Below are 16,707 nucleotides of genomic sequence, written 5' to 3' on the forward strand. Positions count from 1 at the left end.
GGACGGGCAGGTCCTTTAACTAGTTCAATTAGTTTTTAAATGGCCTCAATTGGCCATTGACAGGTCAGCGGGCGCACAGCTGATTTGGCTGCTTCCCCGCCAACCTGAAAATTGAAATGATGCAGGGTGACGTCGGGAGTTCCGCCCGACGTCATCCCACGTCATTTTACGCATCAGCGAGCATGCCCCACCCCCCCCGCTCGCCGGCCTCAGTATCCTGGCCTATGATTCTATGGTAATCCATGGGAAGAAATTTGCATGAAGCAAGCGGGTGCGTGCCCGGCCCACTTGATTATGAAATGACAAGCGATGACGTTGAGTAAGCGTCCTGATGTCATCGCGTACTTGGGCGATACTTCGGTTGGCGGGCGCGGGTGTGAGTCGGCATGCGTCAGCCGGCAATTAACAGGCCTAATAAGGCCATTAAAGTTATAACTGAATGACTTTTTGCGCTGCCTGTCCAACCTTACGGTTGACGGGTAGGTGAAAAGGTCAAGCGACCTTTGGATTTTTTAGGAACCCTCATCCATGGGCGGGATGAGGTTTCCAAGAGCAATTAAAAATTGAATAAAAATGTTTAAGTGTCATTTATAACATGTCCCTGGTCATGTGACAGGGTTACAAAGACATGTTTTCAACATTGCTCTTGCGCATGCGCGAACTTCCACGCTCGCCCTCCTCCCACCCCCGCGCTGGTGTGCTGAGCACTGCAGCATGTGTTTTACGCTAGCTGGAGTACTAAACTCTTCTTCAGAGCTCTGCAGAAGAGTCATATGGGAAACTCTGTTTCTCTCTCTACAGATGCTGCCAGACATGCCAGGTTTTCCCAGAATTTTCTGTTTTTATTTCAGATTTCCATCATCCGCAGTATTTTGCTTCTATCTTTAGCCTGCTAATTTTGATTAGTTCAAGGTAGTATTTCACGCTTTTTGCTTGGTTCTATTGGGTTGGGTTAGCGCATCAATGAGAACTGGGTTATAAACTGCTGCTAATGGTTTAGCAAACAACCCTCCGGTTCTAACATTCAATGTTAATGGGCTTGTTTAGTCACATCTGTCAATAATGAAATGCAATTTACAAAAGGTAGAACAGGATGAGGTCAGTGACCCATTGTGTTGATATGATGTTTCTGTCATTTTTCTCAACTTGATGACGCTCCTCTGTATATCATTGATTCAAATTAAATAACAAAACCATAGATGTAAAACATCAGCTTCATAGTTTTATTTTTTGTCTTTAGTGGGTTTACTCCTGAAAAATCTCCACTCCAAAGATCCAACACCTCCAAAAGACCAAGTGCAAAAGCTATTTATGGTAAGTGTTAGATTTTTGTTATCTGTTTCAGAATTACAAGGATAACTTGGCTCGAGCCATGGCTATATGTATAGCACAGGTCTTTAGCATTACAACTGGGGCCCTACGCATTTAATATGCCCTGTGTCCTCAGCTATTTCTTGATATCATGTGGAGTAATTGGAATTAGTTGAAGATTGGTATCTGTGATGGTGGTGAACTCAGGAGGAGGCCAAGAAGGATCATTCACTCAGAACTTCTGACTGAAAATGGTTGCAAACACTTCAGTCTTGTCACATCCTGGGCTCTGCCATTGTTGATGCTGCAGATGTGTGGAGCCTCCTCCTCCTGTTAGTTGCTTGATTGCCCACCACCATTCGCAGCCACCATTTGCAATTGGATGTGGCAGAGTTGTAAAGCTTTGACCTTATTCATTGATTGTCGGCTTGCTTAGCTCCATCTATAACATGTTTCTTACACTGTTGAGCACACTTGTAGTCTTGTGTCATGTTTCACTAGGATTGGCATCACATTTTTAGTTACAATGGTCTTCTATATTCCTCAATCAACCAGTGTTCACCACCTTATTTGCCTGTGTTAGAAGAGTGAAGGATTTGCTGGTCCATGAGGCTACAGATTGTGGTGGTGTACAATTCTGCTGTTGCTGATGGCCTATGAATCTAGAACATAAGAAATAGGAGCAGGGGTAAGCCAATTGGCCCTTCAAAACTGCTCTGGCCTCCAATAAGATCATGACTGATCTTCTACCCCAATTCAATTTTCCTGCGTTATCCCCATATCCCTTAATTCTGTTAGTACCCAGAAACCTATTGACCTCTGTCTTGAATATACATAATGAGTAAGCATCCATAGATCTCTGGGTTAGAGAATCCAAAGACTCATAACTCTTTGGGTTAAGAAATTTCTCATCATCTCAGTCCTAAATGGTCAACCCCTTATTCTGAGACTGTGAGCCCATGTTCTAGATTCCCCAGCTGGGGAGGAAACATTTTTCCAGCATCTACCCCATCAAGACACTTAAGAATTTTATAAGTTTCAATTAGATCATGGACAGTATAATTGTTATGATGCAGCAGGTGATATGTGCCAGGCAGACCAAATGCACAAGGGAAACTTGGCCACGTTATCACAATGGTTTTGCAATTTGTATTTACTATGAGATTTGTGCACTGAATTTAGAAGTAATGAGTCCACGAACACCTTTAGAGATTTTAAAAGTTAAATTAAAATTTTTATTAACAAAAGAAAAGAATTCAAACACATACATAAGATTACTGTTACTTGATATTAGAACAAATCCTGAAACTCCTAATTAACCTGACTCCCAACTACACACCTCCTTTAAGGCAACAGTCCAAAATAGATTTTAAATTTAAATAGGCAAATCCAGCAAGGTTACCACAGCACCCACTCGATAGTGGAATTCCAAAGGCTTTTTAATACAACTTTAGTTACTGGAGCAGCACCTCTTCTTCCAAGCGGCTAGAGGCTTTTTCCAAGCCTGTTTTACACAGTGTATCTTTCAAGATTTTACACGGCCACACCCCCACATAGCCTTCCATCCTTCTTTATATATGTTTCTCTCTCTTTAATGCGTAAAATCCCATTGTCCTACATGCCTCTGAAAATTTGCTTTTCCCATAATATAAAAATCTTTCGTGTCATCATTACGGTCAGCATTTCCGGGAAAAATAAATGTATTGCTTTACCTCACTAATGTTGTTATTGTAAACATTACACCATCCCTTTGAAAATCAAACAACCCCTTCACTTATCTAAAAATGCTAATTTCACTCATGCCCTATCTGTGGAGCCCTCATTCTAGTTCATCCATCTCCATTTCAAAAGTCTGCTTAACAACTAACTCTTTTGCTAATTTCAATCTTGTAGTCTAAGTGTCTCTAGTCTGATTAAACCAGTCACGCAAACAGAAGCATCCCCACTCACACCCATAAGCCTACAATAATATTATGAAAAATATGATTGTTTTGGGACATAATGAATCGATGGCCAACCTTTTAGCAGCTTGCCCACTGGCATTCCTCCCTACTTGGGCCTAGACATTACACATCAGTAGGCTGTTCAACCATGAAAGCACAGTGTTCAATACCATTCGTGAATCCTCAGCTAATGAGGCACTCCATGCCCACATGCAGCAAGATATGGACAACATTCAGGCTTGGGCTGATAAGTGACAAGTAACACATATCACATTTGTACCAGGCAATGACCAACAATGACCAAATCTCCAACAAGAGGGAATCTAACCATCTCCCTTTGATGTTCAACAGCATTGCCATTGTTGAATCCTCCACTATCAACATTCTGGGGGGTTACCCTAGACCAGAGACTGGACTAGCCATATAAATACTGTGGCTACAAGGGCAGGTCAGAGACTGGGAATGCTGGGGAGAGTAACTCACCTTCTGACTCCCCAAAGCCTGTCCACCATCTACAAGACACAAGTCAGGAGTGTGATGGAATACTCTCCACTTTCCTGGATGAGTACAGCTCCAACAACACTCAAGAAGCTGGACACCATCCAAGACAAAGCAGCCCACTTGTCTGGCACCCCATCAAGCTCCTTAACCATTCACTTCTGCCACAACGGATACACAGTGGCAGCAGTGTTAACCATCTACAAGATGCACTACAGAAACTCATCAAGACTCCTTCGACTGCACCTTCCAAGCCTGTGATTGCTATCATCTAGACAGCAGTTGCACAGGAACACCACCACCTGAAAGTTACCCTCCAAGCTACACACCATCCTAACTTGAAGCTATATTGCCGTTCCTTCACTATCACTGGGTCAAAATCCTGGAACTCCCTACCTAACAGCAATGTGGGTGCACTTACACCATATGGACCGCAGTGGTTCAAGAAGGCGGCTCACCAGCACCTTATCAAGGGCAATTAGGGATGGGTAATAAATGCTGCCCTTGCCAGCAATGCTCACATCCCATGAATGAATAATAAAAAAGGCATCACAGCCAAGCCCCATATGTTTCACCTAATATCCACCCAGATGCAGGTGTCAGTGAACTGTGATCATTACCTGGAACTTGGCTGATGTCTGCTCTCTGTGATACGATGTTACTCCAATAATCTAGGTTCAGTACAACACAATGATCTCTATAGGAGAGCAACTCTTTACCAACATTCTGCTGATCCGCAGCGAAAAATTTGCTAATCCTATGGAGCTGATGTCACAAAGGAGTGAAACATCGCTTCATGAATTGCAAATCTGATGGGAGACCAGAAGTATCTCAAAATTAGCTCAAAACCTCCTAGTGCCTTTTAAGACAGATTTTAATTCTAATTTAACACACAAGACAATTTTATATAGAAAAGCAGACATCGCGGATAGAGCTGACAAACTGTAAGCTGATCTCGTGTACAGGTAACATCCCTTCATGTCAGCCTATTGCAACTCACCCCTTTGTAGTTAAAGCTGTCCTGACTCTTCAAAGCATTCTAATCATCTTTCTCTCTCACTATTCAACAGAGCAAAGAAAAGCCTACGCACTGTCAATTACCTCTGCAGACAGTCTCGTGCAGTATCATGTCGAGGTTTGTGTCACAGATTTTTTTGAAATTAGTTTTCTATTAAGGGAATCAATATAGTATTATAGAGTGCAATATTATAATTTGACAGAATTACTGTAATATTATATGAAGAATCAGCCGTGGTTCAGTTGGTAGCACTCTCACCTCTGAGCCAGAAGGCTGTGGGTTCTTGCAGTATTATGATGGCGACTGACCCGCTGTTATATTATGGTATTGCAGGCACAGTGTAATATAGTGTCATGGGCTCACTGCAGTATGATGGTCATGACAGGCTCACTATAATATTATGGTCGTACATCTTTAATATACGGCAGTCATAATACTATATTATAATGTTGTAAACCTTGAGCAATATTATAGTGGGATAGATAGAAGGGTTCCCTACCATCTGAATGTTAATGTGGCCCAGGCCCTACCTAATGGTCCTGGCCTCCCACCAGGGCTACTGGTCTGAGCACCCTCCACTGGCCAAGCACCCTGTTGCATATTTTATGTATTTGATTTTCCTCAGGGCAATGCAGAGATGACACTGGTGTCTAAATATGCAGGAACTTTAATGAAAGAGTTCTATACAATGCTTCAAAGTGTCTACACCAGGTGTGGCCAAACCGTGGCTCAGGGGTTGCACACGGCTCTTTGACACAAAGTGTGGCCCGTGGCTGACCACCTTTTTGTATCTCAATTTAATACAACCGTGTTACAAAACCCAAGCTTACCTGTTTGTCAGGAACAGAGGTCGGGAACTCCAAGTCCCAACAATCTTCAGACTTCCCGCGTGTGCGCAGGCCGGGAACGGTCTGCACGTGCACGCTTCAGCAACTTTTCGTTCCTCAGGCCCTGCACAGGCCCTGTGCACCTTCACATAGGGGAAAAAAATAGGGTGCAGAGCGCCATAGTCAGCCAGGGGGAGGGACAAGGGAGGGGGGTGCAGGGAAAGGTCCCAAGAAGTGTCCCAGAGGCAGAGACAAGAGACAAAGGACAGGAACAAGTCCCAGTTGAGTTAGGAAAAGGAGAAACAGCCTCCAGTTAAAGAAAGCACTGCTGGGAGCAGACTTTAAGTGAAGTGGGCTCAGGAGAAGCCCTGGTAATCGAAGAGGGCTAAGGAAAGCCCTGAAAATTCAAGAAGGCAGCCGAACATTGGTCACTCTGTGCTGTGAACCGTTGGGGCAAAGGTACCTCTTTGGAGTAGCAGTATTCTGCTCGGCTGAAATTGTGCTTGTGTTTTGAAGCTTGAGTGTACCAGACTCCACATAATCAAACACAGCACAATTGAATAATTGAGCATTACACATCCAGAGTCCACTCTGAGAGAAACCCTGCCCCCAGTGGGTCCGAGCTTTCAACATTTGAGGGAAGGCGGGGAAGGAAAAGGGGGCGTTGAGTGGAAAGGGTAATCAGGAAGGGCATATAACAAGCGGCTAATCCAACATTACCAGGCAAAGTTGAAAATTCCAGTGATGGAAAGGTTCTCAGGAAAGCAGATAGGAAGATAGTTTAGAAGCGAGGAGACAATAGCGCATCAGGAAGTGTACTGCAGATCGCTGTAACTCACCGCACCCCGTTACTGTTCCAACACTCACTTGATTTTTGTTTCGAATCTCTTCTGAATTTTGTATGCAGCACCTGACTACCTGTGAGCTTGACTCAAAGAATCTGAGGTCTGTGGACCATTGTATCATGAAGCTTAAGCTACTGCACGCCCAGGGTAAAATCTGGGGACAAGACATGTTCCTGCAGCTGACTGACACCACTTTCAAATTGGCCGACATTATGACCAAGGTAAAGAATTCCGGAAGGAGTTTAGCTGTGTGTAACTGTCGTCACAGTGAGTGGGGTGGAGGGTAGAAATAGAAGAGTTTCAATTCCCCCTCCCTTCCCCGGAACCTGAATCATCACACTCTGTTGGGGAGCAATGCAGGTGAGATCCTCAGGTGACAACAAATACAATGCTCAGCTTTCCCTTAGGTAAAATCTCAGAGTAAGCTCAAGGTATGGGTCAGATTTCAACTTGTGGCGTGAGGGGGTGGTGTGAAGGGGGGCGGGGGGAGTGGAGAGGGGAGATGACGGGGGTGAGGTGGCAGCATGGGATGGGGGTTGAGAAATTGGGGGCCTTGAGGGAGGCTGAGGAATGGGAAGTTGGGGGTCCTGGAACGGGCTGTCTGACCACCCCCATCGACCGTGAGATTTGATCTCCCTGACCTGTACTTGTAAACCCCGACTCTGACTCCTGCTTGAAACCAATGAGAATGAAGCCACTGCTGGCGGATGGGAGTCATAATTGGTGGTTTTGTGTGGGGCGAGGTGTGGTAGTCGGGGTTACGCCCTGACTGGGGACCCATGGGAACAGATACAAAGGGTTGAGGGTGGGGGGAGGGGAGAGGCAGGGTGTGGGGGTAGAGTCTCAAGTTTGGAATCAGAAGAGGGAGGGAGTAGCCTGGAACAGGGGAGGCCCAAGGGATCCTCCTGGGACCAGAAAGAATAGTCCTGGCCCACAAGCAACTTTACATTTTGTTTTAATGGATTTAACCAGTCCTTCTATTTCCTTGACAATCTGTCTGAACCTCAGCACTCCCAGATTGAGACAGAAAACAGACCCATTCAATATAGTCTTGTCTATCTGCAGTCACATTACATCCTGTGAGTGTATCGCTTCAGAAGTTGTGTAGGGTTTTGAAAGAATACAAAGCGAAAAGCTACCACTAGTGATAACGATAGCTGACATTCGTGTGGCATTCATCCTTCTGCTATTTTAATGGAGCCATTAACCCATGTGAAATGAATTGAACTCCCATCGGCTAATATGGGAAGGTCACATGAATGTTCCCCTGCTGATCTTGCCAATGGTAGTACTTTGAATGTGGCACAAATCCTGGAACATTTCAGAGTAGAGAGAGATATTATTAGGATGATAGGGTGGCACATGACTAAAAAAGACTAACGTTCATCTCACCAGTCCCAAAAGCTAGACCCTCTCCCCCACCCACTCCCTCAAGTAGATATCCAGATCTCCCATACAATCACTCCCTACGTTAAAGTACTTAAAACTAAACTGTACACATGCCTGGAGTATAAACAGAAAATTCTGGAAATACTCAGCAGGCGAGGTAGCATTTGTGGCGAGAGAAATAGAGTTAATGTTTCAGGTCAATGACCCTTTGAGAATGTACCTTCCCAATTCTAGTCTTCCGTCTTTATCCCTGAGCCTCTGATTGGTGGCAATCTCCCCAACCCCCAATCTTACCCACTGACCTTGTACGTTTACCTTCTCCCTGGCTTCTCAAAGTGGCTGGACCTTTAAACCTACTGGCTTTACGGCGTGGGCTCCTTACCCCTGACTCTCCTGCCCTCGGCACCAGGTCTCGGGAACGTGCTGCACTACACTGTCCTCACCCGGCCAGAGCCAGAAGGTCAGCCGAGAGAGTAGTGGACTAAGTAGGAGCAAAGCGGCAGTCCAACTCTGATTGCCAGGAAGTTACGGGCCATTATGTTGGGACGTTAGCAGGACTGATTTGACATTATACTTCAACTTCCTCTGCTCCCCCCACCGTCATTCAGTACAAGTCATGACTCAAATTCGATGCTCTACAACCTGCATGTTTCAGTTATCCCTGACTCATCAGGTGAATCACTTTACAGAAGCTTCTATGGATGTTTCAATCCTGTGCCCACACTCCCCAGTGGTGTAAGAGTAAAGGGAGGGGGAAAGAGGAAAATCAGGTCAAACTGCCTGCAAATCCTGGAGCGTTTTTGAAATGGAATCTTGGGAACTATTTTGGAAAAGGCAGCTAAGCTGGGGCAGGAAAGAATCTCACAGGTTTTTGTCATGACAACCAAAAAAAAAACTAGGAGTTGGAGTAGGCCTTTTGATCCCTTGAGCCCGCTCCACCATTAGGCTCTCTAACTTGAATTGGTTATATTCCTGAAGAGTTCAAAGCATAACTCTCACACCCAGTCAAGCAACTTCTTCCCCACCTCCCCACCATCGCCAATATTTTCATAACCAATAAACCGTGCTCAAAGAAGAAATTTTTAAAAATTAGTTTTGAATGCTTCGAAGATTTTTCGACTGGGTTACTCGCAGCCAAAGCCAAAAGCGTTGCCCTTCGTTCCTGGAGACTCCAGAATAATCCTGGAAGGTTGGCAACCCTATCCCTAAGATCGTGGCTGTTTTCTACCTCAGCTCCATTTCCCTGCTTATCCTCTGATTCCCTGAGAGTCCAAAAATCTATCGACCTCCGTTTTGAATAGTCAATGGCGGGAGGGAAGAGGGGGTTAGGGTATTATGTCAAATCAGCCCTGCTAACACCCCAAAATAATGGCCTGTAACTTCGGTGGAGTGGAAATCAGTTGCCACAGCTTTCTGCGGCAAAGAATTCCAAAGTTTCCACAACCCTCTGAATGAAGAAACTTCCCATCTCAGTCCTGAAATGGCTGACTGATATTTGCAGCGACAGAGTCGGAAGGAAACGTTGGATTGCCAGATGAAAATTCTCCTTTATAATCAGTAAGCCAACAATTGATAGAAGGAGGCCATTCAACCCACCATGCCTGTGCCAGCTCCTTTGTAGCACTGTCCCAATCCTCTGTTCTTTCCCCATAGAACCATTTTTGTTTCTTTTCAAGTATTTATCCAATGCTGTTTTGAACACCACTGTTGAATCGACTCCCAACACCCTCTCAGGTGTATTCCAAACTGCTTGGTGCATTTTAGAAAAAAAAAATTCCTCATGCCATCTTTGGTCCCTTTTGTTGTCTGAATGTGAATGAATGTCAATTTGATCACAGTGCCTCTGAAAAGCTTAAAAAGGGGAACATTCTTAAATGAACCTAATTGAAAGGCCCTGTCAGTTTTGTGCGCGATTGCAAAATGGGCAATTGTGTGAAGCTGTTTGTATTTACCCCTTTGGCATTTCTCTAGGATTATTTGGAAGTCTTCCCTATTGAAGCAATTCAAGACAGCCAGGCAATATTAAACAGCTGTGGCTACAATTCAGTGCTGGCTATCTCCATCAAAGGCACGACCAAGGGGAAGACAAGTGTGTACCTGTTCCAATGTGAGGAAGTCTCTGTGAGTATGCATTGTAAGAAAGTTGAGGGAAACGGGATAGCTGCTCCAGGAAATGCTGACCAAATGTGGGGAATGGCACAGACACAGTTCACACATCAAACTAAATAAGTGTTTTCAACCTTCAGTCCTTTCCCAGAACACAGTGGGTATAAAGGGAGTGTAAGGTAAGGGGAACAGATGGGTCCCAATGCAGATCATCATAAAACATGGAAATGTTTCTGTTTGTTCACACTCTTTTCCCCTTTGGGGAATAGTGCAGTGTCAAAAGGATTCATAGGCTGATAGGCCACATTGTGAACACTCCTTTTCAAGGTCTGGAACATACAACTGTTAGGTACTAGAGGCAGGAGGGCTGCCAGCTAAGCCACAGGAGTACCATAAGTAGTAAATGTATTTACAAGGTGTAGATTTGAACCATATCGAGCAGTAAGGGCTGAGGCTTAATCCACAGTCTTTATTTAGTTAGGCTAGCCCGTAGAGAGACAATAATTGGTCTCAATCATTGTCCATTGACTTCTGTTAATTGAATGAGGGTGAGGCCAACTGGACTGTGATATTGCCCACCATTGAATGGCCTGCCAAGCTAATTGTCCAAGCTCGTATTTGTAGAATTGCTTCTTGAGTGAGGCACTGAAGGAAATTTAGTGTCCTTGGAACTGAACTTCAGCAAAGAGTCAACACCTTCAGGAGAGGAGGGAAGATAAAGCACCAAGCTTGAGCCTTCCACAAACCAATCACAATCTGCCCTGCAGTGGAGTCCATACCTGCTTTTTTAATGCTGGGATTTCCTCCAGTGTACACATACACATGCATGTACGTGCACACACACACAGGCACAGCACACACAATGCACGCAGCACATACAACACACACCACTTTCTCTATCATTGCAAATTCTAGTGCCAAATTTACCACACTTTGCAAAGTGAGATTTTGTTCTTAAATTTATAGTGGACTAACATCTCCAGCAAAGCAGGAGTTCCCAAAAGTAGCCTTATGGAGCCAAACCAATCATACCATCTTTCCATTCCTTTAAAAAAGATGAATAAACTGAGAATCTATCAGCAATTAATCCATGGCCCCTTCAAGTTCAGTGGTACATCCTACATGCGCCCACTAAGCGATTGGCAGAACTTCATATAGCCATCTCCGTGCATGTAGGAACGTCACTTGAGGGCAGATTAGTTTCAGTGATGATGCCTCCAGCAACTCGCTGCTTAAATTCACACACAAAGCATGGACAGTTCAGCAAGGTACCCGAGGGAAACTAATATCTGCACTGCAGCGATGAATCAGATCCTTGAGTGAGAAAAGGTTAAAATTGGCAGAAAAAGCAGGAAAGTTGGAGAAATGAAATAATGAAGATACACTTTAGCATGCAAAGGCAAGGAGAGGAGTTAAAATTAGATAGTGACACATGCAACTGATTGTGCCAGTACTAGCCTTCTGTTGGAGCGCACTCCAAGTCTTCAGTTCACTTCACTACTATGTACCTATTCAAATTTTCTTTTTTAAGTATTTATCCACTCCCTTTTCAAAGCTTTTATGGATTCTATTTAATGCAAGCATCAACCGTTCATTGTGTTAACTGCTGCCAAGTTGCTAAAAGCACAGGAAAACTACTTGGTCCATTGAGACTTCTACTTCTGAGGTATATCAAGAACGCTCTCCCTCTGCTCCCCATTCCCCCGTGCTCCCCAATATTGGAGACACTGCGACATCCCCAGTGGCCTCCTTTGCTCAAAATCTACTTCTCAAAACTGGCATTAGATGGTGCAATGTCATAACTTCTCATTAATCAAAAGAAAGAGCTACATTTATGTAGCACCTGACCTCAGGAAGTCCCAAAGTGTTTCACAGCCATTGGAGTACTTCTGAAGTGTAGTGAAGGTTGAAATGTAGGAGTCAATCTGTGCACAGCAAGGCCCCACAAACAGCAAAGTGATAATGACCAGGTAATCTGATTTTTAGTGATGGTGGTTGAGGAATAAATCATGTTTAGGACACCACTTAGAAGTCCCAAGCTTTCTTTTACCAAATAGTGTAATGGAATCTTTTACAGGATCTTGATTTAACATCTCATCAAAATGGCAACATTTCCAATGGTGCAGCATTCCCTCAGCACTCAATTGGGAAATAAGCCTAGGTTTTATGCTCAAGTCTCTGAAGTGGAACTTGAATCCAGAGCCTTCTCAGTCAGAAGTAAGAGTACAACCAACCAAGCCACAATGACCATGCTGGCAGTGAACAAGTGGATGCTTGATTACCCCCCCATCCACCAACGTAAACATTCACTCGCTCCACAACTGGCATACAGTGGCAGCAGTGTGTACCATTTACAAGATACACGGCTGCAATGTGCTAACTCCCCTTCGACAGCACCTTCCAAACCCACAACCTCCACCACCTTGAAGGACAAGGGCAGCAGGTGCATTGGAACGCCACCACCTGCAAGTTCCCCACCAAGCCACATACCATCCTGACTTGGGAATATATCACCGTTCCTTCACTGTCGCTGGGTCAAAACCCTGGAGCTCATTTGCCACCAGCACTGCAGGCGTACCTGCACCACATGGACCATAACTGTTCAAGAAGGCGGCTCACCCCCAGCTTTTCAAGGGCAGTTTGGGGAAGGGCAACAAATGCTGGTCTTGTGACAACGCTCACATCCTGTGAAAGAATAAATAAAAGAAAAAAATGAAAATTCAACCAGTTAAACTATGCATTCAAGATATAATACTTTTGTACTCTTGTCATCGTGTAACTGGTGGGTGAGAGATACAAGGGCACTCTATTCTTAATAAGTTCAAATGTTAGGACATCTTTACAGAATATGTTTATCTCTGTATCTTTGTTTTCATTTGAATAGGCAGATCTGATACAGGCCGAAATTGATAACAAGATCAGAGGAAAGAAAGGGACACAAGGAAACCAGGATGTGCTGAGGTTTGTAGTTCATAAGAACATTAAAAAGCAAGAGCAGGAGTAGGCCATAGGGCCCCCTGAATCTCCTCTGTCGTTTAATAAGATCATGGCTTATCTTCTACCTTAACTGCATTTTCTTGCCCCTCCCCCAATCTCTTGAATCCATCGGTGTTCAAAAATAATTAATCTGAGGCTTGAATATATCCAAGAAATGACATCCACAGAATTCCAAAGATTCACAACCCATGAGTGGAGAAATTTCTCCTCATCTCAGCCCTAAAATGGCTGAACCCCTTATTCAGAGACTGTTATCCCTATTTCTAGACTCTCCAGCAAGGGAGAAACAGCCTCATCATCCACCCTGTCAAGCTTGCTAAAAATGTTATATGTTTCACTGAGGTCACTTCTAAACTCCAGGGAATATAAGCCCAGTACACTCAATCTCTCTTCATAGGACAGCCCTCTCATCTCAGGTATCAGTCTAGCGAACTTTTGTTGCACTCCCTCTAAGGAAAGTAAAGGTAAGGAGGCCAAAGCTCTACACGATAACCCAGGTGAGGTCTCACCAAAGATTCTTATACTCCACAGAATAACTAAAGGGCCAGAGTCATTTTATGGTTAATTTACAAACTGGGAATTTAAATGTCCATCTATTTTTTTTTTAAAAATTCATGGGCATTGCTGGCAAGGTCAGCATTTGTTAGCAATCCCTGACGGTTCTTGAGAAGGTAGCAGTCATCCAGCTTCCTGAACAGAACTGAGTAAATTGCTAGGCCATTTCAGAGGGCAGTTAAGAGTCAACCACTTTGCTGTTGGTCTGGAGTCACAAAGTAGGTCAAACCAGCTAAGGATGGCAGTTTCCTTCCCTAAGGGGCATTAGTAAACTGGAAGAGTTTAAACAACGGCCCAATAGTCTATAGTCACCATTATCCATTACTGGTTTTTCTCCTATATTCCAGGATCTATTTAATTTATTGAATTTAAACTACTCAGCAGCCATGGTGGGATATGTCTCTAAATTATTTATCCAGGCCTCTGGATTAATAAAAACAAAAACCTACTGCGGATGCTGGAAATCCAAAACAAAAACAGAATTACCTGGAAAAACTCAGCAAGTCTGGCAGCATCGGCGGAGAAGAAAAGAGTTGACGTTTTGAAGGGTCATGAGGACTCGAAACGTCAACTCTTTTCTTCTCCGCCGATGCTGCCAGACCTGCTGAGTTTTTCCAGGTAATTCTGTTTTTGTTTTGGATTTCCAGCATTCGCAGTAGCTTTTAGCTTTTTGTTTTTATACTATTAGCTGCCTTAATTACAAGCCATTGCATTCAGTCATTGTCCTTGCTGTTAAACACTAGTCAGTCTCTCTCTCTCTCTCCCTCCTCTCAAATGTTTGCAGAAACAACCTAGAGAGCATGCTCTCTCAGCATCCTCAGCCACCTTACGGGAAGTCTGCAATGCTGCCCCCTCAGGATAAATGGATGCCGCTAGACCCTGTTAAGCCTCTACAGCCTGCAATGTCAGAGCATGGAAGCTGGACAGAGCAACAGTCCAGGGCACCGTCTGAATATGGTACAGCCGCAAGTCAGTCAATTCCTGTTTTGTTTGTTTTGCCTTGCCCTGAGATCTTTAACCTGAAATCTACGTTATTTCATTACAAGCATCTTCAATATATTCAAAGATCAGCAATGATGATAGAGAGAAGGAAATTCCGCATCATTCAACTGAGCTAAAATATATGGTGAGTAAACACTTACTCCAAAAAAGTTATTTTGCCAGATATTTTTCCCAATATTTTTTCTTCATACAAGTGGCTTCGCACAAACTAAAATTTCTGTCTTCTCTCTGTCCTGTGCTAGCTGACGTACTTTGCCTCCTGGTCCACCATCACTTCAATGTTAAAATTCCCATCCTTGTGTTTAAATCCCTTCATGGCCTCACCCTTCCCTGCCTCTGTAACATCCTCCAGTCATCCAGCCCTCTGAGATTTCTGAGTTCCTCCTACTCTGGGTTCTTGCGCATCCCTCACTTCCTTCATTCCACCCTTTCGGTGTTAAAGTCCGGAATTTCCTCCCTGAGCAATATCCCCACTGGAATTATGAGCAGGTGGTGGGTTACAGAGCACCGAGGGAGACCACATTACTATGACAACATGCACATTTATACGCATGTTATAGCCTGGAGCTATGGATTGTGATGGTAGAGTCTCCACCTTTCTTTCCATCACACGGATGACCAGGAATCTCACCCACTCTCACCGCCTGCTATTGCTATGTGTTGAAAAGATTTGCAGGTTGATACTCAACCTGTTCAGCCACATTATGAATACACCTTTCTCGGTCATCGAGGCCTGGGGTGAGACTTGAACCTGGAGCCTGAGGGAGGGACATTATCCACTGTGCCACAAGCCCTCCAGTGAATAAGAGCTCTGGTTATATATTTTCCCCTTCCCTAGCCTAGGAACATAGGAACAGGAATAGATCATTCAGCTCTTCAAACATGCTCCACCATTCAGTCAGACCATAGCTGATCTGTACCACAATTCCATTTATCTACCTTAGCTCTATAATTCCTCAATACCCTTATCAAACAGAAATCTATTGACCTCAGTGTTGAAAGCAGCATCCACAATCTGTTGGGGGAGAGAATTCCAGATTTCTGCTACCGTCTATGTGGAAAATGTACTCCCTGATTTCCCTTCTGAATGCACTAACTCTAATTTATTATGTTCTCTCATTTTTGATTTCTCCACCAGAGGATACAGTTTCTCTGTATCTCCTACAAATTCTTTTAACATTTAAAACTCCTTGATCAGATTGCCTCCTAATCCTCTATGCTCAAAGGGAATACAAGCCAAGTACTGGTGCCTAAATGTACCAACTTGACAAGCAGCCTGGCTGAGATCAGTCAGCACAGCACAGACCAGAGACTGAATCTGGATTCTATGGTGTGGTCATCGCACTTGCAATTAAACAAAGCCACTGCTGTTACATTTATGATGTTGGATCAAGGTTCCGATTCACAGTGAAGCTGTAAAAGCTGAACTGTTTACATTGGAAGGAATTGTCTTCACCTGAGCATAACACCAAGCCCTGTGGTCACTGCAATTGTAACCCAAAGCAGCTTACATGACAAATGTTCCAGCTCAAGCCCTTCTGTGTTGTAATCTACGATGTCTTCTTCATTCTTTTTCCAGAACCCACTGAGCTTTGAAAAATTAATAACAAGCATGTCTAAGGGGTTGAGATGAGATCTTAAATGCTACATCCCATCCCCGAAACTTCACTGGACGTGGGCTACCAAGGGTGTTTGGAGATCGAATCTCTGCTGTTGTAGGGTGAGGGGAGGGGTGAGGGCTGGGTAGAACAGCAACACATTGCTGTTCATATATCCGCCTTTTCCTCCCCCAGCCCGGGAGCATAGGAACGGGAATAGATCATTCAGTTCTTCAAAACTGCTCCACCATTCAATTACACCATAACCGATCTGTACCATGTAAGCCATTTGGGTTGAATTTTGCGTTGTGTTAATATGATTACATTGCAACACAGGAATATACAGCACTGAGAACTATCATTGCAGTCCCAGTTTTAATAAGGTTATTTGAAATTTCTTTCATCTGCTACATTGACTCGTCTATTTTAAATTGTTTAATGTCTTTGAATATCAGTAGGTAACACTTCTGCCTCTGAGTCATAACATTGTGCATCCATGCACCACTCCAGATATTTAAGCATGCAAGCCAGGTTGACACTCCAGATGAGATGTTAAACCAAGGCCTTCTTAGGTGGATATAAAAACTCTTATGAAACTACTTTGAGAAAGGCAGCGAT

At 44.0% G+C, this 16,707-nt stretch overlaps 1 protein-coding gene across 3 annotated transcripts in view; it reads left to right on the forward strand.

Annotated features, from left to right (window-relative positions):
* eps8l3b (EPS8 signaling adaptor L3b) overlaps positions 1-16,707 on the forward strand; it is a 75,045-nt gene that overhangs the window by 30,523 nt on the left and 27,815 nt on the right. For all 3 annotated transcript variants that reach the window (XM_078546400.1, XM_078546399.1, XM_078546401.1), the window contains exons 3-9: positions 1,241-1,314; positions 4,823-4,887; positions 6,505-6,663; positions 9,803-9,952; positions 12,822-12,898; positions 14,274-14,446; positions 14,536-14,615. In XM_078546400.1, the coding sequence (XP_078402526.1) occupies positions 1,241-1,314; positions 4,823-4,887; positions 6,505-6,663; positions 9,803-9,952; positions 12,822-12,898; positions 14,274-14,446; positions 14,536-14,615 (778 nt within the window). The remainder of the gene's footprint in view (positions 1-1,240; positions 1,315-4,822; positions 4,888-6,504; positions 6,664-9,802; positions 9,953-12,821; positions 12,899-14,273; positions 14,447-14,535; positions 14,616-16,707) is intronic.

Source organism: Cetorhinus maximus, chromosome 8, assembly GCF_964194155.1.
Source record: "Cetorhinus maximus chromosome 8, sCetMax3.hap1.1, whole genome shotgun sequence".
In the NCBI taxonomy this organism is placed as follows: Eukaryota; Metazoa; Chordata; class Chondrichthyes; order Lamniformes; family Cetorhinidae; genus Cetorhinus; species Cetorhinus maximus.